The sequence below is a fragment of the Gossypium hirsutum genome, chromosome D12, assembly GCF_007990345.1.
Source record: "Gossypium hirsutum isolate 1008001.06 chromosome D12, Gossypium_hirsutum_v2.1, whole genome shotgun sequence".
Lineage (NCBI taxonomy): Eukaryota > Viridiplantae > Streptophyta > Magnoliopsida > Malvales > Malvaceae > Gossypium > Gossypium hirsutum.
The window spans coordinates 50,616,100-50,642,683 of NC_053448.1; the positions used below are offsets into that span (position 1 = coordinate 50,616,100).

Consider the following 26,584-nt stretch of genomic DNA (forward strand, 5'->3'; position numbering starts at 1 on the left):
TTAAACATATATCAATCTTTATAAAAGTCATAAGAAATAATGGTTTAGTAGTTTCTAAATCCAAAATAAGTTTGTTCCAAACTAAAGTAAGGTTTTTAGGTCATTATATTACCCAATGAACCATTACCCCAATAGAACGATCTATAGAATTTGCTAGCAAATTCCCAGACCAAATTCTTGATAAAGTCCAATTACAAAGGTTCTTAGGAAGCCTCAATTATGTTATAGACTTTTATCCAGGTCTTAGCAAATTATGTAAACCATTATATGATAGACTCAAAAAGAATCCACAACCTTGGACAAAAAACCATACCAATATTATCACTCAAATCAAAAAACAAATCACTAAGCTTCCTTGTTTATATTTAGCTGATCCAAATGCCCCCAAGATAGTTGAAACAGATGCTTCTGAAATAGGGTATGGTGGGATCCTAAAACAAGTTAAAGGGGGAAAAGAACAAGTAGTCTAGTTTACTTCCAGACACTGGAATCCAACTCAGCAAAATTATAGTACTATTAAAAAAGAAATTTTATCAATTGTTTTATGCATTACAAAATTCCAAAGTGATTTATTAAATCAAAAATTCCTTTTGCGAATCGATTGCAAATCAGCAAAAGAAGTTTTTCAAAAAGATGTTCAAAACATTACCTCAAAACAGATTTTTGCAAGATGGCAGGCAATTTTGAGCATATTTGATTTTGATATTGAATACATCAAAGGAGAAACTAATTCTTTGCTTGATTTTCTCACCTGAGAGTTTCTTCAAAAATGCCCCTAAACTCCGAGACAAAGGAAAAGGGAAAATAGAAGAACCATCCAAAACCCAAATCACATCAAAACCTATTAAAACATGGTATGAAATGTGCCATGAAGAAGATGAGAAATCATCATCATCGTCAAAATCCTCCAAAAATACAATAATTCAAGATGCACAAGATCCAAATGAGATTGGTTCTCAAATCAAAAAATGGATTGAGTCCCTATCTCCATATCCAGAAGTAGCATTGGCCTTTTCTCAAATGAAAGAGGAAACTCCTCTCAAACAAATTGCTGCTGAAGCAGCAAAGGTTTCAAAAAATAAAGAGATTGTTTTACACAAACCAAAATCTCTTAAAAATGTTTTAAAAGAGACTTCTCTCCAAGATGTTTTTCCAAAAGAGATAGCGGTGTCTTCACAAACTGCTACACAAAAATCTTCACAATATTTTCCAAACAAATATTTTGAAAAAATTCTTGTTATGGAGGAAGAATTTTCAGAAAAACCTCCACATATACTGGCAAAAGAACTTTTCAATGGATGGCATTTCAAACCATTGGATTCTCAAAAACCCCAACAGTATTATGAAAATATACTGGTCCAAACTGGATCTGTATTGTTCAAACATTACACAGATCCAAAATATCCAAATTTTATTACCCATTCAACAGCCCAAATATTAAAAATTCTTCGACCAAGAGATTGGAGTGAAAACCCAAATTCTCCAAAGAAATTCTCAGCCAAATTTGCCACCAAAATAGATCATTACCCATATTTTACATATTGGGATTACCAAATGGCATGGTACAATGCCTTTTTAATGAACAACCAACATATGAGACATTCTTGGCTCATATATTTCAAATATGGCACCCAATTCAAATTCCCAAACTGGTTCCAAGAATGGTGGAATTGGTATGGACCATCATCCTTTGAGATACTACCAGAAAAAATTTAAAACTTATAGCCCAAATTCTTTGACAAATTTCATCCTAAACCAGATCAAAAACACATTTACAGGACAATCTATTTTTCTCAAAACTATGCATTTTTTGGATTGTCTCATGGAATTATTCTTATGAGCAAGACCAACACACTGGAATTCCATTATTAGTTCGCAATTACAGGACTAAATGGTGGGACAAATTTAATGATGAAAATTATGATTCAAAATATTTGGATAATTTTTTCAACAAGAATCCAAGATTATGTAAGTCCGCAGCCCCGGATCAAACCACAGCAAAATTTCTTCAAGCAAAGTCGACAGCTAGTGCAATGTTAGCTCAAGCCAAGACCAAAAAGGAATACAAAAAACTCATGGCTAAAATGCTCAGCTCATTAGACTCCGAATCTGAAGATGAATCTCCGGCATCCTCAATCAAAACGGTGGATCTTGCAGATGATACCACGTCGGTAACCATCACCAGGTCCAAAAAGAAATAATACATGAACAGGAGAGATTCCTTGCAACAAAATAATGCGTGAATAGGAGAGATTCCCTGCAAGAAATGATGTGTGAACAAGAAAGATTCCTTCCAATTTAATGCTCGATCTTTAGCGGCGTTTTTGTAAAAGCGCCGCTAATGCTTGATCTTTAGTGGCGTTTTTTTGTCCAAATGCCGCTAAAAGTGCCGCTAAAAGCCTATTTTGGTGTAGTGATTTAACCATCTGACTCAAAGAGTTAATATATTAAAAAAGTCGAAAAACACTCTCTATAAAAATTCAAATTATTTTTAAAAATCGATCTGTTTCTCAGAAATCAATTCAAAAACCTAAATATTTTTTAAAAATATTCTTCTTTTTTCAAATTTCAACCAACTTTTTAAATGTAAATATATACATATGATGATTGATGTGATAAAATATAGAGAAAATATATATAGACATAAACAGGGTTTTTTACAAAATTATTATAAAAAAATAAAAAAATAACCAAAATATTATAAATTTTTTTATTTACCAAAATATTATAACTTTTTTTATTTACCAAAATATATAAAAAAAACCTGCAAAAAGCCTGCACCGATTTGACAGCACCTTGGTCAGGCCAAAGCCATTGGGGGCACCAAAGGTGCCAAAGCCATTGGCGACACCAATGGTGCCATACTGATTGGCGGCACTACTCTTGTTGTAAACACGAGCTCTGTCCAGCTGAAGGGAGAAAAATCAGAAGAAAAAGAAGAAGAATAAGAGGTGCTGCGGAAAAGGAAAGAAAAAGAGAGAAAGAGAAGAGAAAAAGAAGGTATTTTTTAAAAAATAATTGATTATATTGTTGTTATTGTTTTGTATATTTTGTAATATTTTTTGTTTTAGTTTAGTTATTAAGATTAATAAAACTCAAATTGATAGTTTTAGTTAGTATTATTATTATTGTTGTTGTTGTTGTTGTTGTTGTTGTTGTTGTTGTTAGTATTAAGATGTTATTAATGTATTAAGATGTAACTTAGTAGTATTATTGTTAGTAAAAATCTAGTATTATTATTATGGTTAGTTATTATTTTTAGTAAAACCCTAATTAATAATTTTAGTGTGTATTATTTTGAGTATAAAATTATTAATATTATTATTGTGTTAGTTATTAGGATTAGTGGTTAAACAGTTTTCAAGTACAGAATTGCATATTGAAACATTAAAATTTTTTTAAGTAATTTATTTACCGTTCGAGAATTTTTATGAGATTTTATTTTTTTTACAGATTAAATATTGAAGATGGATGCTAAGTTTCTTGTATGTGTTTATTTCGATGGAGTCATCTTGACAACAAGTGTTGGATGTGTATTTGAATGTCGGCAACAAATAGCAATGATATTTAATAGAAATGTATCGTTCGATGAAATGAAGGCAATGATAAATGCAAAAATTCTTAGACGTTGTGGGAGAAGATATCAAAAATTTTCTACAAGTTTCTAGTTTCGACAAATCCGGTCAAATTCGTCGAAATGGAACTTGTAGACGACGAAGACGTGGAGACAATGGTCGATCTCTACTGTGGGAATGGGAGTGAGAAGAATGCACTGATTCACTTATTTGCTGAGTTAGTCGGTATGGAGCGAAATGAAGATGTTAATGCATCTGATGAAGAAGACGGGGCTGAAGAACCGTGGATGGTGGCTCCAATATCTTACGTTGATAGTGAATCAACTATGGGTGAGATCGATATCGACCTGAATATTACACCCGATGTTGATATGGTTGGTGGTGAAGAAGAATGTGCTGGCGAAGAAGAAGGTGGTGGCGATCATTGGGATGAAGAGGTCGATAGTGACGGTGATCCCGATGTGGACGATGTACCTGATGATATTAACAATGAAGATGTCAACAACGATGAAAGCATTAATGCTTCTTCGGTCGGGGAGCAGATACGACGTATTTTGATACACAATAATCTTGGGCCATACATGTCGCTCATAGACCCCAACGCAACGTATGTAGCTGAGTTTTCGGAGTACCCTGAAATAGTTCATTCTCACGGGTTGGCCGTAACATCTGATGATGAAGAGTTATTCATAGGCCAGAGATTCAGGTGTAAAGAAGAGTGCATATATGCCATTAAACGGTACATCATGAAGATATCGGTGGATTATAAAGTCTCCATGTCTACTCTGACAATATATGTTGGGGAGTGTTGAAAGGCAGCGGAAGGCTACAATTGGTGGGTACGAGCTGCATTCATTAGAAGTTCTCAGATGTGGAAGATACGAAAATTTGTTGGTCCTCATACATGCACATCAACACGTATGACAGAAGATCATGGAAAACTTGATTCAAAAACTATTTGTACGTGTATCATGCCAATGGTGAAGGACGTGCCGACTATTAAAGTTTTGGTACTGATTGCCGAAATACAAGCACGATTCCAATATCGAGTCTCATATCGAAAGACATGGATAGCTAAACAGATGGTGATGGAGCAACTGTATGGGGATTACGATTTGTCGTATAACGAGCTTCAAGGTTGGATAGCTGCTATACGGGAGTACGTACCGAGGACTGTGATTGAGTTGCAGACAAGGCCATTTACGGCCCGGATGACCAGTTACAGCCGGCAAAAAGGATTTTCCATCGGATGTTCTAGACGTTCGATCCATGTGTGCGGGCATTTCCCCACTGTAAGCCAGTTGTGCAGGTGGATGGGACCTGGCTGTATGAAAAATATACACAGATCCTACTTCTTGTAATTGCTCAAGACGGTAACAGAAACGTGCTCCCAATAGCATTTGCTATCGTAGATAAAGAGAACATGGAGTCTTGGGAATTCTTCCTCACAAATCTGCGGAGGTATGTTATTAGGAACGATACCATTTGCATCATCTCCGATAGAGGGAAGGGTTTAATTGCAACTATTAGGCGTTCCGGTGTGCCGTGGAGATCCGTTTACTGCATTCGTCACATTGCGTCTAACTTCCATAAAGATTATAAGAATACAAATTGGAAGAGACAAGTCGTGGCAATGGGTAAATGATAATCTTATCTTTTCAATATAAGTTGTAATGTTTGATGTTATCGACTTACTAGAACTTATTTTTCCTTAATACGTATGCAGCGTACGAGTTAGAGCCACATATTTTCCGGTGAAGAATGATCCAACTTGAGAGTGACATGGAGGGGCAGACAAACACATCTTTCCGACAATGGTTGGGCATAATGGAGCCGTGGCAGTGGGCTCAAAAATTTGACGAGGGCTTTCGTTATGGCCAAATGACCACAAACTTAGTCGAGGGGATCAACGCTGTCTTGTTAAAAACACGTCATTTTCCGATTGCATCGATATTTTCTGCTACTTTCTACAGGCTGGCTACTTTGATGCCAAGAATGGGTCAGCAGCAAGTCGACCAGATTCAGGTGGGACATGTGTTTGTCGAACATGTCAGGGATGCAATGGTCGTAAACCGTCGGTTGGCAAGGTCAATGAACGTGGAAATATATTCACGACGACTGGAACCGTTTCGAGTTACTGAGACCATCAGTCGTCGACCTGTTATACCAACTAAGTCCTACGGAGTTGATCTCCGAAATAGACTGTACGAGTACAGGAGGTTCGAAACACTTCATTATCCCTGTGCGCATGTCGTGGCAGCGTGTGCTAAAGTCAACATTGATGCTGAACAATATGTCGATGATGTGTACACGTTGGAGCGCACATTGCGTGTCTGAGAGAATGAGTTCCCCGTCCTGCCTGACCTATCTACGTGGGAGGTGCCGCCAATGACTTTCGAGCTTCTCCCAAACAGAGGGCTACGGAGGAATCCAAGGGGTCGTCCGCAGCCAAGCAGAATCCGTAATGAGATGGACATTAGGGAGAAATCTGACGGAAAGCGTTGTGGAATATGCAGGTTAAGTGGTCATAGTCGGAATAAATGCCCTAATCGAAACTTTCATGTTGGACAATCGTCCGGATAAGGTCAGAATTGACCTAATGCTGTAAAATTTTTATGTATATTGTTATAAAAAGTATAATTCATTTGAAATAATTTTTATTATTCGGCTTATGCTTACGCTTAAATTGTATCCAAATTAAGTTATAAAATACCATGTGCGCATTTGCAATTATTAAAATTATATCGAAAATAGAGGCATTCATAATTGGATTCAGCTTTAATATAATGGAAAAAATAGAATAATTTCTATTTATACAAAAAATTCAGAAGTAAGGAAAAATTAAATTAGAAATATTAAATTTATACAAAAAGTGCATTAAACCCCTAAAATTGATGGTTCGATGGTGTTGTCCTGGGGGTATACCTATGCGGAGGTCGACGATCACGTCCTGGGCGACGACCAACATCATCATTCGGCGCAGGTGGGGTGTGGCAAACATAGAGGAAAAGTCATGTGGCTCGTTCGCTGCCAACGAACTTGAACCAGAATGAGTCCCATGATGCTGCGGATACGGGTCGGACAGGCTGGGCATGCCGTACTGCGGCGGGTAGGATCTAAATAGTTCAAACTCGTAGGCATATTCGCCCTCTGCGAAGCTCAAAAAATAGTCACTGCCCGCCAAATCCGAACGATAGCCACGTGAATCCACATTTGACTGTGATTGTTCGGGATCTGGCTAGGGCTCCTGCTCGGGATCTGCTGGTTGCGAAAGATAATATGCCATCGGATCCGGATCTATCGGGCTCGCTGCGTCCGATCCCCCAAGTTACTGCACGTACGGGGGGATTACAGTTGATTAGCCTCCAAGTATATATGGCTTCCCGCAACCATAATACCATTGTATATACTCTAATGATGGTTGCGGGTCGGTAGCCATAACCATCTGAGGTATTCGACGCAATCGATCGTTCCATAGTGCCACAAATTTTCGGTGCTTAATTCCCCAATCTAATTGAAATCTTCCTCTCTTAGTCATGCCGTGAACTTCCCCCACCTGGCACGGCGAATCCAGGATAAGTTGGATGCAGCCAAACTGCCGTAGCACCTGGTCTCCGTGATACCACTAAACTACGTTGAAATTGATAATTGGTGCGTTAGTGCACCATATGTGGGAATCAACGTATGCAGACGAGGGTACAACATTTGTAATTTTCGGCCTCCGGTATGGCATCCATATAAACTGCATGATTAATAACATTGTAACGAGTTAGAGCCATAACATGTAAGTAAGATATAGAAATAGAATAGATGTCATGAATATTAGAATAGCAGCTTACCCCTTCTCGGGCATGTTGTTCAATCATGAGGCGATATATCGAGACATCATACGACTTCCCGATGCCTGGACGAACAGTCCACCTACAAAAAATAATATAAGGTTTAGGGTTGGTAACATTAGTCAATATATTATGACTACAAATAATGACAATTTATATTTTATCACCTGAGTGGCAGTGGATACGGATACGGTTGGTGACTAACGGATGCCAAAAACGGCAGCAAATAAAGCACCCAGGACTGCAGCAGTATGAGGCATCCGCCGATGTCGGAAACATTCGGGTTTGTCGCCCGACAAAGCTCCCGGTACAACATCACTAGAACTGCGGAACCCCAGCTATACGACCTAGCAGTGGACAAATCAGCTAACAGAGGCAAGTACATCAAATGCACATTATCGCCGTTTGCATCAGGCATGAGTACTGCCCCTACCATATGCATGATGTACGCTCGAACCGCGCACATCAACTCACCTTCAGTGGCATTCGCTGATAATTGTCCAATTTTGGCTTTCAGCCATGTAGATTTTATGCCGGAAAAATATGACTCACCGTCACCTGGCGAGTCTCCTAGGAGCTGATAACAAAGTGCAGCCGGATCGTTAAATAAAGATACTCCCGTTACGGGACTCCCGTCAATTGGGAGCCCAAGCTGCAATGCAACATCCTCCAAGGTCACCGTGCACTCCCCGCACGGAAAATAAAAAGTGTGGGTCTCCGGGCGCCACCGCTCCACTAGCGCAGATAATTAATCAAAGCGCAAGTCAGAGGACCGGATCAATGCTACTGACCCAAATCCGGCTAGCTCTAAGTACGGCATCAATCGTGTATCCAGAGTTTTCTTTAAAACACTCACACGACCCCTTAATACTCAGAACGAGTCCTGATAGTGTTAAATTACAAAAAAAATATTACAATAACATAATTTATTTGTATATACTGCGTATATCCTTTTTAAATAAATAGAACTCGTGATTAACAAATAATAAATCATACCCCGTTATTAGCCGCATCAGATATGTGTTCATCGTTTTCAATCAATGGAGCCATTGCGATGCCTGCAAGTTGAAAAAAAAGTTAGTAAAAAAATCTTACTTCGGCCATTTATTCGTATTTTTTTCTCCGCATTTTATTCCTTTAAAAAATATCATAATTTCTAATTTTATAATTTTACATTATTTCAGTGCATAATGTTTGAAATTTATTAATTTAGTATGTTATTTAAATTAATTTGGTGTAAGAAAATAACCCTTACCCCTGCCCTTTGCTCGTATTATTTTCTCGATTTTTATTACTTTCAATAAAAATATATTATTTTTTTATTTTATTATTTTATATTATTTCAGTACATTTTCTTTAAAATATTTTGTATTAATTATTTCTGAATTTTAAAAAAAGTTAGTAATACAATCTTACTTCCGTCATTTGTTTGTATTTTTTTCTCCGCATTTTATTATTTTAAAAAGTATCATAAACTTAGTCTTTTATAATTTTACATTATTTCAATGCATAATGTTTGAAATTTATTAATTTAGTGTGTTGAAGGGGAATAAAAGAAAATAATAAATAAGGAGGGCTTAAAAGACAATTAGCCATATATTAGTGCCGCCTTTTTATTCCTCTCCATTGGTGCCGCCTTTTTATTCCCCTCCATCACCCTCTTTTTTTTCCTCTATTGTTTTGGTAAATAAAAAAAGTTTATAATATTTTGGTTTTTTTAAATTTTTTTGTAATATTTTCGTAAAAAAACCCGAAAAAAACCCTTTTCCCTGCCCTTTGCTCGTATTATTATTTTCCTGATTTTTATTACTTTCAATCAAAATATATTATTTTCGTATTTTATTATTTTATATTATTTCAGTACATTTTGTTTCAATTATTTGTATTAATTATTTCTAAATTTTTTTTAAAAATTTATTATTACACTCTTACTTCGGCCATTTGTTCGTATTTTTTATCCGCATTTTATTATTTTAAAAAATATTGTAATTTTTAATTTTATAATTTTACATTATTTCAATGCATTATATTTGAAATTTATTACATATACAATTTTTTTCGCATTTTATTATTTTCAGTGAATATACAATTTCCGTTTTTTCTTTTCGTATTTTATGTTTTCTTAAACATATTTCTTTATCATTTTACTTTTAATGTTATTTTCCTAAAATAACTAATTTCAACTTCCTAAGTAAATTTCATAAAAAAAATCTTTAATCACAAATAATGACAATGTACATACCATAAATTTTTTCATTCTAAATATATTTCATAAAATATATATGCTAAATAAAATAATAAAATACGTATAATGTACATAACATAAATTTTTAACACACAAATATTACAAAAAATTAAATTTATAAAAAAATTACCTTTTTTTCTCTTTTTTCCTTCCTTCCCTCTTCTTTTTTTTTTCTCTTCTCCTTTCCTTTTCTTTCCTTCTTTTTCTTTCTTTTTTCTTCTTCTTTCCTCTTCTTCTTCTTTCTATTTTTTCTTCTCTTCTCCTTTCCTTTTTCTTTCTTTCCTCTCCTTCCTTTCTTTCTTTCTCTCTCCTTCTCCCCCCCCACCTCCGGCTGATCCACTATTATACCATTGGTGCCGCCAATGGCATTGGCCTGACCAGGGTCTTGTCATTTTCGGTGCAGGTTTTTTGCAGGTGTTTTTTTTGTATATTTTGATAAATAAAAAAATATTTTGGTAAATAAAAAAAAGTTATAATATTTTGGTTATTTTTTATTTTTTTATAATAATTTTGTAAAAAACCCGACATAAACAGTTTTCTTTTTTCGTTTGGAGCAGGGGTGAGTTGGGTTTTATTCGTTCAGATTTTTTTTTCTTATTTTGGGTTTTAGATTTTTAAATTTATTTTCACAAAAATATTTTATTTATGAATTTTGAATATTATTTGGTAAATAATAAAAAATTATAATTATTTCTAAAAGGAATAAATTTTATTTAAATAGAAATCAATAAGTTGCATTTAAAATATATATTCTATTTAAATTATTATAAAATATTTATTTATATATCATAAAAATTAAACTCAATTATAAATCAATAAAAAAAAGAGAAAATATAGGAAAGCCAAATAGAATGTGGTGTTTAGGGTTAAAAATACTTATTCCTTTCATTTCCAGAGAAACTCCTCCACCAGTCTCTGAGTTAATTTTTGGTGGCTTAAAATTCTTTTTCAAATCAGCATTGCTTCCCCATTAAAGACTTCTTCTCAGCATTCTGCAAAGTCTGATCACCTCTTCTTAAATGATGACGATCTTTAATTCAAAATTTGAAATTTGGTTTGTAGGGTTGCAGGTGCTGGCAATTACTTTTTCTTCTCAGGCACTGATTTGCAGGTGAAAGGGACAATGTCCAATAGTTTAACACTAATGGACCGTAAGTTTATAATTAACATTTCAACATTGCACAGTATATTATTTTCCAAACAGCTTCCTACGGTAGATATGGTGAGATTGGATAGGGTAATTTTCATTTTACCCCTATCATTATCTAAATATAATTAAATTATTGTTTCACATGAAATAATTTTAATATGTCAATATAATTATTATTTCAATAATTAATTTATTTTTAATACAAATGTAAATTAAATATTTTTAACTATCATTCAACATTAATTTTATTATTTAATATGAATATGAATGTGATTTTAATATTTTTATTTTTATAATTATTATCATACATAACTAAGGTGAGTATGGCCATGTTTTTTTTTGGGTCTTCTTATATTGCTCGTCATAATTTGGTTTAATTCGATTCAAGTATAAAATTTTCATATTAATTTTTAATTTTATTTTATGCTTTTTGGGTATTATTTGGTAAAGTGTAAAGATTTTTTTTAATAAATATTTCTAATAAAAATAATTTTTCAAAGTAAATAAAAAATAATCTAATAACTTTTATATGATATTTAAAAAAAATATATTTTTGCATAAAAATTTTTAAATTAATTTCGCTAATCTAAATATAAAATATTTATTTTTACATCATAAAAATTAAAATTAATTATATATTAAATAAAATAGCATTCTATTTGGTTTTGAGTAATTATGGTTTTTAAACTGTATTTTATAAATTATTTAAATATCTCAACTTGGGCCACTTTATGATTTTTCTTGCTCAGCCATATACAAAATAATCAATTTTTTTAATCTAATTTTCTTGATGATTATTTTTTATTCTCACTCATTACTATACTTATGTTTGAATCATTATATGTACCTTATTGGTAAAAGATTTGGGTTTGAGGCGGGAGGACAGTTCTACTTTGGAGAAGTTATGAGAACCTCCATGGAACTTGATTGGAGGAGATGGAAGAAGGGCCTCTTTTCCATGGAACTTAAGAGTAGATAAAGGAGTGTAGGGTTGTTACAAAGTTATGTGGATGTGAAAGGACTCGATATTTATGTATAACTATTACCTCTTAATTGAAGGGAATGCTAAAAGGACATTTCTCCATATGAGAAATATCAAAAGTATGTGTTATAGGTGAGGTTAATTTAGTTTAAGGAAATGTGATTTATTTATGAAAATGATTTATTTTGAAAATTATGTACATAAATGACTTGTTTTGAATAGTAAATTATGTTGTTATTATTGCTATTAGCGGCACTACCCATCACAATTAGTTAATGATTGATCTGTGGAAATAAAAAGTAAATTCTTTGGGTGTTGCTGTTGGCATTGGCGGCACCAGTATAAATATATGTATACCCATCCGTTTAAAATACTCATATTCTGTGAAAAAAAAGAAAAAGAATATTTTTTAAATAGGTGCCGCCAATGACAAAGGCGACACCAATATTTTTTTTAAATAGTATTTTTGGTGGCACCAATGACAACAGTGGCACCGGTGTCAGAAAAAAATTTAAAATTTTTTGTGGTGCGTTGACATTGGTGACAATTATTAAAAAATATTTTTTTTTGCGAATGCAAATATTTTAAACATGGGGTATACTTGTACTTATACTAGTGTCGTCAATGTCAACGATAACATTCAAATAAATTATTTTTTATTCAAAAGGGCCAATTATTGGGTGATTATGATGGACGGTGCCACCAAAGACAACAATGACATCGAAATTTACTGTTTAAAACAGAAAATTTATGTACATAATTTTCAGGGTAAACATTATCATAAATAATAAAAACTTTTGGGTATTTTTATGAAAAAACCAAATGTGATGATATTTCTTCTAAAAAGAATAGTGGGAATTTTTGTGGATATAATAAGTTTAATATCCCTTATAAAGTGTAGAGCAGTAGTTATTCATATCAAATAAAGCAATATTAACCGAAGAGTGAAACAACTTTTTCTTTATTACTCCATCCAGTCGTATAAAAAATTATATTATTAATAGAGAAAATATTTGATAAGTAATTTTTAGACTTAATAAATAAAATTAAGTGACTGATAAATATCTTATAATGATATAAAAAAATATTAAAAAAATTTAAGATTAGTTATAAAATAAAAAAAATATTAAATACTAATCGAAAAGAAAAAACAGCATGATACCTTTTTTTAATATTAAAAATATGATCATTGGCCATCAATCAATCCATTTAATCATGATAAGTTGATCTTCGATAAAAACAAAAGAAGTAAAGTTGAAAAAGGGCAAGCCGAGTACTACGCATGCTAGTGTAGTATAACGGGCAAGCGACGGCCCAGATTCACAGAATATTCCTCAAAATTCTTGCCGACTCCTAAAAACCACTGGCTCTGCAGTTTAGTTTAGGCCCAGTAATGAGTTTTGATGTTGATTTTAATTTATGAATTACATTCTTATCGTATAAGATGAACATTTCTATTTTTTAAACAAATTGTATGAAGGTTTGAAAATGTCCAATTAACTCATCCTCATCCTTTTACTTTTCCCACCGTTTGAATCCTTGGGCCTCGCGCGAATAGATAAACAACCATACTTGCTTTCTTTTGCCTTTTTCATCCTGTTTTTTTATTTAAACTAATACAATGAATGGATTCAAATTTATTTATAAAAAAAGGAGCAATGTTTCAAAGTTATTTTAGATGACCAATTCACACCAAAATTAAAATAAAAACAAAACTGTCTATTGTCAAATTGCTTAACAATGGCACACGGTTGGAGGAGACCTTTCTCTTTTTCAACAGCTTAGAGTGTGAACCATTGTTGAATCACACAGGGTTTTTAGAATTTGACAGCTAAAGTTTTTAAGTTTTATTATAATTATAATTATAGATTTTGATTTTATGTTATATTTTATTTTATAGTTGTTCAAATATAGATTTATAATTGTGTTAATTTATAGTATATATGTTGAAATTATCTCAAATACGAGATTTTATGTTTTACTTGATATATAATTTGGAATCATACATATGAGCATAACCAAATTCATATCCGGTGGCTAAAATGAGAGAGAGAAGAGGGTAACGATAGGAACATTTATGATGCTATACAAGTCTTTTAGTAATTCGGAACAGAGGTACAATGAACCAAGCAGAAGAAGTCAAAATAGAAAGAGAAAGGCACGTGTTGTCCACGCTCCAGCTGATTATGATACGAGGTTCACGTCTTAAAAAGCTGAGTCAAGTCATCAGCCAATCACACATTTCAGTCTAATAACGACAAATATCCTTCAAAGATAAAAGCCTTAGCCTTCTCTTTGTAAACATTTCAAACACCCTTCTTTCCCCCTGCCTTTCCCTCCCCCCTAGTATCCTTATCCATTTATTTTAGCTTTAATTAACTTAATTCATTCCTCCTCCTCTTCTCTCCCATTAACTTGATTTCTTGTTTGGATTAGAAGGAACTAAATGGAAAGAAACACCAGTTCCAAGTCTGACCTTCCTCCTGGTTTCAGATTCCACCCTACAGATGAAGAATTAATCATGTTTTACCTCAAAAACCAGGCCAAATCAAAGCCATGCCCTGTTTCGATAATCCCAGAAGTTGATATTTACAAATTTGATCCATGGCAACTGCCTGGTTAGTTTTTCTCTTTATTCATATTATCACCCAAATTAATATAATTTATGTTCCACGCACTTTGATGCTAAGCTGAATTTATACGGTTGGTTTTTGTGTAGACAAAGCAGAGTTTGGTGAAAATGAATGGTATTTTTTCAGCCCTCGAGATCGAAAGTACCCGAATGGGGTTCGTCCGAATAGGGCCACTGTTTCAGGGTACTGGAAGGCTACTGGCACGGATAAAGCTATACACAGTGGTTCTAAATACGTTGGGGTGAAGAAAGCTCTTGTTTTCTACAATGGCAGACCACCAAAGGGTGTCAAAACTAATTGGATTATGCATGAATATAGATTAAGCGATTCGCATAAACAAATCAAGAAACATAGTGGATCCATGAGAGTAAGATTTGTTGTTTTCGGTATTTTGGTTTATGATCATCAACTGTTTGATCATATTGTTGTGCGAATTGTCCAACTAATGACTTCTGTGTGTGTTTTTTTCCCTTTTCAGTTGGATGATTGGGTACTGTGTAGAATTTACAAGAAGAAGAATTCAGCTGAGAAAATTTTGGATCACAAAGTTGAAGAATCAAATACCCAAATTGATAGGGTAGGGTATTCAAATGATGATAGTGAAAGTCAAGAACTGTTGAAATTCCCAAAAACAGGCTCCTATTCTCGTTTGTTGGAGTTGGATTACATGGGTCCAGTTTCCCATCTTTTAAATGAAAATACATACATTTCGAGCTTTGATTTCCCTAACACCATAGCTAATACAGGGATTGAAGATGTTGAGAAGCTACAGCTTGGAGACATACCTTACAATTACAGTACCGAGTCAGGGAATTTTCAAGTGAATCAGAATGGGATCTTAATGAATCCCATGGTGTATCAATTTCAGTAATATTTGTTCATTACATTAGTTTTTCACCTTCACCAAATATTGGATTGTCTAGAAATGTAAAAAATTGGATCACCTTTATCCGTTCAAAAAAATTGTGAAAAAAACTACTGTTTCATGATACATTATACATTTAGATGGTTTAACTTTTTTTTTTTATTATATATTTTGCATATTCCATCTCTTTCAAGAACTATAAATAATTACTGATTCCTGTAAATATTATGAAGGCTTTAATTTCGCAAAAGAAAAGAAAAAAGAAAAAAAGAAGACAACCTAAAGACTTTAAGAAATATTCCTAGCATATGCTAATGAAAATACAATAATCCATTGGTTATTTATCCTAAATAAGCTCTCCTACCCCCCCCCCCCCCAAAAAAAATGGTTAGGGTGGCATATAGATGCTTGAGGAAAAAATTAATTAAAAAAATTAAAACACAAGTTTAATTTAATTGATTCATACAATTTTTTTAAACCCGTAAATCACAACATTTATAATCCATTTAGTTCTACCTAAACTGATTCAACATAAAACTTTATTACCAAAAATAAATTTCAACATAAAACATGGATATTTATATCATTGGTGGGAAGTGTGAAGACGACAAACATAAAAGAACAAATGGAACCAAGATTGGTACAAGGAAAATGGATAGCTACGCCATCACTTATCCAAAAGAGAAACTAAATAATTGGGGGGAATCAAGATGGTCAAAAGGACCTTTGTGGGAAAGCAGCGATAGTAGTGGATGATTGCGTCTAGAATTGCTGCAATGCGTGGGGCTAGTTTTGTCGTTCTTCATATTTCTTTCTTCAGATTCTGCCGTCATCTAACATTAGCACCTGCATACCAATTGATTCTGTTTGAACAAGCTTTAAAGTAGCTGCTGCCTTCTTTGAACCAGTCATACTTGTAGGACTACCGTTTTGTGTTTTTTGCCTTTTTTTCCCCCCATTTTAGAAAGTTGGGTTAGGTGGAACTTTCTTAGAGCCGAAGAAGCATGCATGTATGTGTATCTATCGATGAGTCAAAGTGCTCTTGTAGAGATTTATTTAGAGATGCTCATAAATGGATCGAATTTATACAATATATTTATTTTAACTTTTTAAGTTCGTAGATTAATCTTTTTGCAATATTATTATTCGTTTTGATTGTAAACTTTCAGATTTTTTTTTTGTTCCTTTTGAATAATTTACCAAAACTCATCATCTCATTTGAGTTTTTTTTTTCAAAACTCATATTTATTGGATTATCATAACATTTCAAAACAAACTAATACCTAAAAAAAAGTATGTACAAATATTTAATAAATTTATGTTTTTATATAATTATTCAATTGACTTGTCAAAGTAGGCATTATTTAGTAGAATTCAATTTAAAAAATGTTAGTTAAGTATTATATTTATTTTTAAGTTAAGAGTCCAAATCAAGTAAGAAAATAAAAGTTAGTTAAATAATTAAAAATGGTTTTTGTTATACTAAGAACAGAGTTTTTTAACTCACCAACGAGGCTAACACATTAATTGAATTTTTAAAATTGTGTTTGTAAAATTAAAAATTTCATCATCGTATCAAATAATAACCATTTAATTAATTTATAATATTTATATTATATGCTTTTTAAGGAATATTTTATATATTTTTAAAACTTGTAAATAAAATAATTATTCAAAAGAATGATTTACCATTTTTTTTAAACTATGAATGAATTTTACTGAGTATGAGCTTAAGTATATAACTCAATAGATTAAACTTGACAATACTTCGAGTATGCGTCTCATAATAATTTTCTTCCAATTTTGGCCTCATGTGATTTGGTATAATTGAAAAGTGCATCATTCTTCGTTGCTATTTATGTGGTTTCTCTTCAATTTTATTAAAAAAGTCATTTTAATATTTTATTTAATTTTATCTTTTTTAATTATTAAATTTATTTCTTTTGTCAAATTACCTCAAAATAGATGAAAAAGTTAATATTTATCACCTTTACCGACGTGACATGCACGTGGATGACATGCCAGCATTTAATTAATTATTTAAAACTTAAAAATTATTAAAAATATATATACTTTATACTTTTTTAATAATTTTAATTTTTAAAAATATTTTTTTGAATTTTAAAAATTTTAAAAAATTAATTAAATATTGACGTGTCATCTATATGACAATCCACATGTGTGTCACATTAATAAAGTTAAAAACCATTAACTTTTTAATCAATTTTGGAGTAATTTGACAAGAAATGCAAGTTAAAGTATTAAAAGAAGCGAAAAATTAAATGAAGGGTTAAAATAATTTCTTGTAAAATTGGAAGGCCAAAAAAATCATTATGCCTTTTCTAAGTCAACTTAAATAGTAGGCTGATTGGTTGAAGTGAATTTTTCTATACTCCAAATTAAAATTTGATTTGTAAATTTTGCCATGTGCGTATGTGTATAAAAAAAAAAGAGAGAAAGATTTTCTTTATATAATATTGAGGTAGGAATGAGGTGACACGGTTTAACTCATTTCATAAAGATGTTTAACAAAAACTTTAACCACCATTTCATACAAATCAAGATATATGTTAGAACCATATTTCTACTTATAAATGGGAAGAGGAGATTACATCAATCGTGTTTAATCACAAGTTGTAAAAATCCTTAACCACTGCTCTTTTTTTTTATGCTATTTGCTGAAAACCAAACCCAATTATAAATGAAATAACACAAAGGGCAACATAATATTTGAGGTTAAAGTGGGTCATCAATCAACCCAAAAACTTAAACTAAATGAATGGGATTATTTTTGAAGACGAAAGAAATAATTTGGTTAGACTGAGGTTAAGGAAGCAAAAAGAGGTGAAACATTTTTTAAAGCTATAGCATGCAAAGAACGTTGACAAAGTTGTAGTTAACTCATGACCTTCACAACCTATCTACATTATAGCAAACCTGGTTCTTACTTGAACTCCTTATAAAAACAGTATTTCCCCAACTCATTCTATCAACAAATTAGATTTTAAACAAAAATGGAAGTTCATGACAATCTTTTTTTAGTTTTTTCACAAGGATGCAACATGGGAATGGTGATGCTAGCTTGCATGTTTATTTCATGGATCTTTGTTTACAGATGGAACCAGAGGAACAAAAAAGGCCCCAAAACATGGCCACTCATCGGAGCAGCGTTCGAACAATTAATTAACTATGATCGAATGCACGATTGGCTCGTCGAATACCTGTCCGCATCTAAAACGGTTGTAGTTCCAATGCCTTGCACAACTTATACTTACATTGCTGATCCTGCTAATGTTGAACATGTACTTAAGACCAATTTTGCCAATTACCCCAAGGTAAAGCTTTCATTATTTCATTTTTTTTCTGTGGTTGTTGGACTGCAACATGCTCGTTATATTGGTTAACAGAGATATAAAGGTTGATGTCTGGTTTTGTTATATTGAAAGGGTGAAACGTACCATTCATATATGGAAGTGCTGCTTGGAGATGGGATTTTCAACGTAGATGGTGAGCTATGGAAGAAGCAAAGGAAAACAGCTAGTTTTGAGTTTGCATCAAAGAATTTGAGGGATTTCAGCACTGTAGTATTCAGGGAATATAGTCTACAACTCCATTCTATTCTAACTCAAGCTTGCTTCCATAACCAAGAAGTAGACATGCAGGTAAGTAATCCTACCATTTCAGTCAAATGCCGTTGCTTTTGTCAGAAAGATTGAGCTGTGAATTCAATTTTCAGGATTTATTGATGAGGATGACTTTAGACTCCATTTGCAAGGTGGGGTTTGGTGTTGAAATTGGAACTCTGGCTCCCACTTTACCAGATAACAACTTCGCTCGGGCGTTTGATACTGCAAACATCATTGTTACACTGAGGTTCGTTGATCCTCTCTGGAAATTGAAAAGATTTCTCAATGTGGGCTCCGAAGCTCTACTTGGAAAGAGCATCAAAGTCATTGATGACTTCACTTACAATGTCATAAGGAGAAGAAAATCTGAGATTAAAGAAATTCGAGAATCTTGCAAAACCAGCAAGGTAAAGTGAAAAGGGTTGCTTCCTTCTTTACATTCTTTCCCTTTTTTTTCCCCAGAAAATTTATCCTAGAAACTTTCTTTCTTGGTGGAAAATTTCAGATAAAGCATGACATATTGTCAAGATTTATTGAACTAAGTGAAGATCCAGAAGGAAATTTAACTGACAAAAGTCTTAGAGATATTGTCCTGAATTTTGTGATTGCTGGCCGTGACACAACAGCTACGACTCTCACATGGGCCATATACATGATAATGACCAATGCCCGTGTAGCTGAAAAGCTTTACTCAGAACTTAAAGCTTTCGAAGAAGTACAAGCAAAGGAGGAGAGGATTTCATTACTACCATGTGACTTGGAAGACCCTGAATCCTTCAATCGAAGAGCAGTGCAATTTGCAGGTTTGTTGAATTATGATTCACTGGGGAGATTGTATTATCTGCATGCAGTGATCACAGAGACACTACGTTTATATCCAGCAGTTCCCCAGGTATGTAGCTTCTTCCATTTCAGTCGGTAAATAAAAAGAAATATTGTAAGGACTTAAAGATTTAGTTCCTTCGATCTCAGTTCCCAAAAAGGCTTGAAAAATTGTGTCCAAAAGAAGCATCTCATATGTTCGTTTCTGGTTTTATAACCAAGTAAATGTTGCTGGTGATTACAGGACCCCAAGGGCATCCTGGAGGATGATATCTTGCCCGATGGAACCAAAGTAAAAGCAGGAGGCATGGTTACTTATGTTCCCTACTCGATGGGTCGGATGGAGTATAATTGGGGCCCTGATGCAGCAGTATTCAGGCCTGAGAGATGGCTAAAAGAGGGTTGCTTCCAAAATGCATCTCCATTCAAGTTCACTGCATTTCAGGTATAATATGCAAAAGATCTTCATCCTTTGATAAATACAAATTCAACAAACTGGTAGAAAGCAGATTGAACTAAGTGTTGTGTACTTCCTTTACATTGAATTCATATATAATCCATGAAAGTTCTCAACTCTACCAAAGAACACTACAAGCTTATGCTACAACATGGTGGCTAACTGGTTCTTGTTTTCTAATGTCATGCAGGCAGGACCAAGAATATGCCTTGGAAAGGACTCTGCCTATCTCCAGATGAAGATGGCATTGGCCATTCTGTGCAGGTTTTTCAAATTTAATTTGGTGCCAAACCATCCAGTAAAGTATAGGATGATGACTATTCTATCAATGGAGAAAGGTTTGAAGCTCAAAATAGCCAGACAATCTTGTTGAGGTGGCCAATGGTCTACTTCTGGTCCAAAGTTAAACCATACCAGATGTTGTCCAAACGATAATATATACTTTAGAATTTTGCAAGCAATCAATTCGGATTCTTAACTAGAGTACTCCTCTAAGCTCTGCTGATAATCGCAATAAGGAATACCCTTTTTGATAGAAAAGGCATTATAAATTTAACTGCTGAATAACTAATAAATAGATAGATAACATATGTTGCAGTAATGATCGATTTCAAACAAGCTCCAAAACAGCATGTAAATCTGTTTCAACATGCAAATCCTTCCAACTCTGGCAAATCAGGGATAAAAAAGAGTGGCTATTATAACCATTTCATGTGAACATATTCATTGTAGCTACAAGCTGATGAACTGTCACTTCATGTGCTTTGAGTCACGATTTGTAGAATGAAACATTAAATGTATATTATGAGTTTGTTCTAATTTTCTACTCAAAGAAATCACCTGCAAGCTAGTGTCAATGGATGAAGTATCTAATTAAGTAAATTCTGCTTCTTTTCTTTCCATTCATTGATTTCAGTTTCGATCTTTGCTTGAACAATTGCATGAAACCCAGGGTACGGTTCATAACCAAAGAAGGTTTGAAGAGCCTGAGGAGCAAAGGATAAGAACTTATGAATATGTATGAAGATCAATCACTTTTTTTTTCCTGTCTCTTTTCCTTTATTTTGAAAGAGAAAAAAAGAAGATGAAATTACCTCAAACAGCACAAAGAAGGGAGCCATTATAAAGGCTTGAACAAGGTTATCCAATAAAGCTGGTGCTCGTTTCTGTGGCATATTAATCGAAATTTAGGAGAATGAATGTATGATCGAAAGGCATTAACTTTTTGTGTGTATGTGCTTACATGCATGAATATACACATGTATGTATTATTAGAACTCATTACCTCAAAGACCCCATGGCCAATGAACTGTCCAATCCAGCAGAAAAGTTGAACCGCAAGAACGACCTAAAATTGGTTTCAATCCAATCCAATCCAATCCAATCAGAGTAAAGCAAGATAAAGTGAACTTGCAAAATGCAAATTCAAAAACTACAGCGATCAGTTGGAAGAACCAGTGTAACTTGTAAGCAACAAATGGATTGAAACAAGAAGCGTCTGAGATGTAAGTTTAAATGCACTCTATAAAGCAACAAGAACATGTACATGTTGCAGCCATAGAATTTTACGAGAAGAACAGCCATAAAACATTTAGGCAAAATGATCAACTGTTTTTATTTTGTCTGGAAATGCTATGGATTGAGATTATCTAAAAAAAATTGCAGCTGAGACGCTAATAAACAATTAAAGATCAATTTCAATGATTTTCAAAGTCCAAGACCATGCTTGGGAATGAAATGGAACCAAAGACTCCATTAGCATGTGAGAATGATAAACTTTCCATGGTTTGGAATAAATTCCAGACGCCACTTATGTCGTAGGCTACCATACAACACTAAAGTGAAGCCATCATTCAAAACATTGAAACTTGAAAGGATGCTCCAGAAATAGATCTCTTTGAAGGTCTGGTTCTTTTAGAATAGAAATGCACCCATATATTTTCAGATTCTTATAAGCAAAACAATGTGTGTCAATTTTCTAACACTTTGGAGTTGGGGGTATGCAGACCCTTCTCCGTGAAAATAAAAAGTGAAAAGAATGCTTAATATGACTGAGTCAACCAGAAACCAAAACCATTAAAAAAACCCGTAACAAAAGGAACAAATTTGTACCTTCCAAGCAAGAGAAAAGCCAAGTCGAGTTGCAAGAACGCTGCTAACAATCCAACAAACCCCGCAAAGTAAGGCAGCCAAGGTTCCAGCTTTGACATCCAAACACATGTAAAACACAGCGTAGACGAAAGCAAACAAGAACCCAAAGTTGAAAATCAACGAAACATGGACTCCAAACAGAGAGAAATCAATATGAGGGAGATTAAACAGAGAAGGAGTGAAGTCAAGAAGGAGAACTGCAGTGAAGAAGATTGGCCAAACAAATAACATGTGAATCACTATGTTTGTTGGGTTGCTATGATATGCACCATAAAAAGCAAAGTGCTTTTCCAGATTAAATAATTCAATCCTATTTCCCATATTCAATTTTCTTGCAAATTTTCTCAATAAAATTTCTGGGTATGCTGTGAAAGGAGAATACTTGAAAAGCTAAAAATTTTGCTTCGTAAAACAGCGGAAACAAAGTCCTTCTTCTTTACCGTTCAAAAGAAAAAAGTCGTTCTTCTTGGTTCATCAAAGGCCAAATCAGAGAACTAGGACGCTTGCCATTTGACATCCTCATTCAAATATTTTTAGTAAAAGTTCTATTTTTTGTTTAATTTAGTCAACGAATCTTTCTAATCGTGTCTAAAAATTCCTGGTTAAACTTTGGAATTACTCATCCAACGATTACCATGTTTCTGTTTTCCTCACTTAACTATGAAAATTTTTAATTTAGTCACTAACGTTATAGATCATTTCTATTTTCGCCACTCATGTTTTAAATAGATCTATTTTGGCGACTCTCTGTTAAATGGTTAATGGTAGTGATGATTTTTATAATCAGTATAATAACACATTTAGTCCTCAATACTAACGCATTCTATCAATTCGATCTTAATTTTAAATAATTCAATAAATTTAAAACTCCATATTTTCAAATACTTTCAATTTGATCCTCAAACATGTATAATTAAATATAAATATAATTATACTGAAACACATATAATTAAATCTTGATAAAATTATATCTAAACTTTTGGTTTTTATAAACTTCATTTATAAAAAATGTTTAGGTACCAAATTAGGGAAAAAAGAGTTTAGATACCACTTGTAACAAAAAAATGTTTAGATACCAAAATGAGAAAAATGACATAATTTAGGTATGCTTAATTCGTATTTATTGTGTTTTGCAAGCAACCCACGACACATTAGCGAATGAGGGAATATTGCTATACCCCCATCCGTATCAAGACATGTGGCATGCCAAAAAAACACTTAAATAGTAAGTCTACCACCAATAAACCAAAGGGCCACTCGTGAGCTCTCATTTCCTAGATGACCATCCGGACAAGTACATACCATTCACCATTAGAATCCCTGAGCGTCATTGGGAAAATGAAATTGTTGGTCACCAAACATTTTGTGGGATCAATTGCTTTCTCCCATCAAGTCAGAATGAATGACAATATCTATTGTGTCATAAACATTCTCATCCTATTGAAGACATCCCCTTACGCGCTTCATAATAATAGGTAAAGAGCAAGTTCAATACGTTAACACCATCTTACACAGGACCTCTGCCTATAAATACCTCTTGGAACAATGAATAGAGGACCGATTCTCCAAGGATATTGAGCCTACACTGTAACACCCCGAACCCGAGGCCGTCGCCGGAGTCGAACACGAGGTGTTAACAGACTTCAAACCACTTAAAAAAAATTTCCCAGACAAGCTGCCAATCTGCGTACTAGTCGCTTTAAAAATCATATCTTGAGTTCTGAAACTCGAAATCCAGTTCCGTAAATTTTCCCTGAAACTAGACTCATATGCCCATCTACATATTTTTTTCTAGAATTTTTGGTCGGGCCAATTAGTACAGTTTATTAGTCAAAGTCTCCCATGTTACAGGGATCGACTACACTGACCTTTGTGCATTACGACTTGGATATCTCCCTGCACAGAGCTTCAATACTGATGCTGTTTGTTTCTATAGAAACTAGACTCAGAGAGGAATCTATACATATATGGCATGACTCCTAATTATCTCTGGTTAATTTATAATGAATTTCCAAAGTCGGAACAGGGAATCCAGAAACCGTTCTGGCCCTGTCTCACGAGAACCTGAATATCTCTTAACATACTGTTCATATGATCGTTTCGTTACTTTCCTATGAAAATAGATTCATCAAGGTTCGTTTACATAATCTCAAATTCAGCACAAGCTGTTTTTCCTGAGCAATAGTCACTAAATTATTTATAACTGGAGCTACAAAACTCCAAATCACTTTCCGTTAATTTTTCCTGAATATAGACTCGTATATCTTCCATCCATAAAATTTCCAGAATTTTAGGTTTGGCCAATCAATACCAGATTTTTCTTAAAGTTTCCCCTGTTTCACTGTTTGACTAATCTGACCACTCTTCACTACGAATCAAATTTCTCATTTTACTGAATTCAAAATGTGTTGTATTTGATTTCATTTGAAACTAGACTCATTAAGGAGTCTAAGAATATAAATTTTATCTTATAACCATTTTTGTACAATTTATAATGATTTTCTAAAAACAGAACAGAGGATTACAGTGTCATTCTGCGCTGTCTCACACAACTTTAAGTATCTCATTATCGGAAATTCCTTTGCTTACACGGTTTCTTTTATAAGAAACTAGACTCATTAAGCTTTAATTTCATGTCTCATTCAGCCTCTAATTCAAATCCATAAATTTATGGTGATTTTCTAAAGTCACGTTACTGCTGCTGTCCTAAGCAGACTATTTCAAATTACCCTTGAATTCCCAAGCTCAAACACTTAAGAACTTACCATTTGAGCTCAGAACATATCATGGCCACATCATATCTTATTAAATCAACTCATCATGTCCTATTATAATTGAATTTACTCAACGTTTAATCGCTTAAAACTTACCTCGGATGTGGTCGAACAATTTCGGCGGCTATTCGATCACTTTTTCCTTTCCCTTATCCAACTGTGGTCCTCTAAGCTCTTGAGCTAATTCAAACAAATTTAACTTATTAAAGTCTCATTATGCTAGCTTATGGCCGAATATGACAAGGAGTTTGATTGGTCATATGGCCACCTTCTAGCTCAACTACACAATGGTCATATGCATTTTTAATCACATCAAGCAATTTAATACAATTCATTCGAACATCAAAAGAAAACCTCAAGGTACTTAGCCCATATATACTTTAGGCATTAGAGTCACATATATATATGGAATCATGAATCAAACTCAACATTTTAGCTAATATTCCCCCTTGGCCGAATTTTCTAAGCCAAGACAAAAGCATCAATATGCTTGCCTCTAACCGAATACATGCAACATCAATATGCTTGCCTCTAACCGAATACATGCAACACCAATCTTCTTCCTATGGCCGAATATGCATGTCTATGTTTAGGCCGATTATATACTTAATACCACACATAAATGGCATACATTTTACTAACTAATGCATTACATATTATTTAACCATGTATATCACCAATCAATTTCATCACAATTTCACTTAAGCCTATTCTCAATACAATACATCGTGCTCAAATCATTATTCAAGTTCAAATTCGGCCAGCACACATATACATACTAGCAACTATGTATTAACATTGCATTTCATACTATAACCGAATGTATAGCTCATCGAAATATATTTATTCATGTTCCCTTAACACATATTGGTCAACTAGATCATGCATTATTCTTTGGCACATTTGGTCATTAAAGCAATCACCTATTTAACTTTCAAGCATTTTTATACTAACATTTCTCCCAAGGCCGAATTTATATACAACCTTTAGTACTCATTTAAAGTTTATATTTTAAGTAATTAATATACACAATATTAACCAAATATCCATTTACTAAGCATTTTAACAAATTTTCCTTCAACTATCCACACATTCGGCAATCACATAATCAAACACTAAACCTTAACTTCCAAGCCAAAACAACTAGCAAATTCAACACATCCAACATAAATTTCCATGCTAATGACATCAAAACAACTACTAAGAATTTCAAGCTCCTTGGCCGAATTTCAATCTTCCAAAATAACAAAAATTTGAGCCATGAAATAGGTAGAATTCAAACTAACCATTCAATTTATGCATGAATTTCCAAGAGTAGCATTGTACATACCTTGATCTAGCAATCTCCTTAGCTGAAAATTTTAACAACAAAAGGAAATTTCTTCTCCACCCTTTCCTAGCTACGGCAATGGAGGAATAAACCAACTACGGTTTTGTATAGAAAATCCTATGTTTGAAATTTGTT

The 26,584-nt window shown here is 33.4% G+C and overlaps 4 protein-coding genes across 4 annotated transcripts; 2 read left to right on the forward strand and 2 right to left on the reverse strand.

Annotated features, from left to right (window-relative positions):
- Positions 1-7,109: 7,109 nt before the first annotated feature.
- LOC107915246 (protein MAIN-LIKE 1-like) lies at positions 7,110-8,464 on the reverse strand. The gene is made up of 4 exons (XM_041108020.1): positions 8,411-8,464; positions 7,582-8,066; positions 7,415-7,496; positions 7,110-7,205 (listed from the first exon to the last, which is right to left on the reverse strand). Exons 1-4 carry the CDS (start codon positions 8,462-8,464, stop codon positions 7,110-7,112), a joined length of 717 nt encoding a protein of 238 aa, XP_040963954.1.
- Positions 8,465-14,086: 5,622 nt separating this feature from the next.
- Positions 14,087-15,415, forward strand: LOC107946409 (NAC transcription factor 29). Its single transcript, XM_016880713.2, has 3 exons — positions 14,087-14,409; positions 14,511-14,791; positions 14,903-15,415. The coding sequence occupies exons 1-3, from the start codon at positions 14,238-14,240 to the stop codon at positions 15,293-15,295; spliced, it is 846 nt and encodes a 281-aa protein (XP_016736202.2). The 5' UTR covers positions 14,087-14,237; the 3' UTR covers positions 15,296-15,415.
- Positions 15,416-18,269: 2,854 nt separating this feature from the next.
- Positions 18,270-20,677, forward strand: LOC107946410 (cytochrome P450 704B1). Its single transcript, XM_016880714.2, has 6 exons — positions 18,270-18,624; positions 18,736-18,951; positions 19,026-19,322; positions 19,421-19,807; positions 19,982-20,182; positions 20,385-20,677. Exons 1-6 carry the CDS (start codon positions 18,304-18,306, stop codon positions 20,565-20,567), a joined length of 1,605 nt encoding a protein of 534 aa, XP_016736203.2. The 5' UTR covers positions 18,270-18,303; the 3' UTR covers positions 20,568-20,677.
- Positions 20,678-20,876: 199 nt separating this feature from the next.
- Positions 20,877-23,038, reverse strand: LOC107946411 (2-hydroxy-palmitic acid dioxygenase MPO1). The gene is made up of 4 exons (XM_016880716.2): positions 22,307-23,038; positions 21,480-21,542; positions 21,289-21,360; positions 20,877-21,180 (listed from the first exon to the last, which is right to left on the reverse strand). The coding sequence occupies exons 1-4, from the start codon at positions 22,664-22,666 to the stop codon at positions 21,064-21,066; spliced, it is 612 nt and encodes a 203-aa protein (XP_016736205.1). The 5' UTR covers positions 22,667-23,038; the 3' UTR covers positions 20,877-21,063.
- Between the last annotated feature and the right edge of the window lie 3,546 nt (positions 23,039-26,584).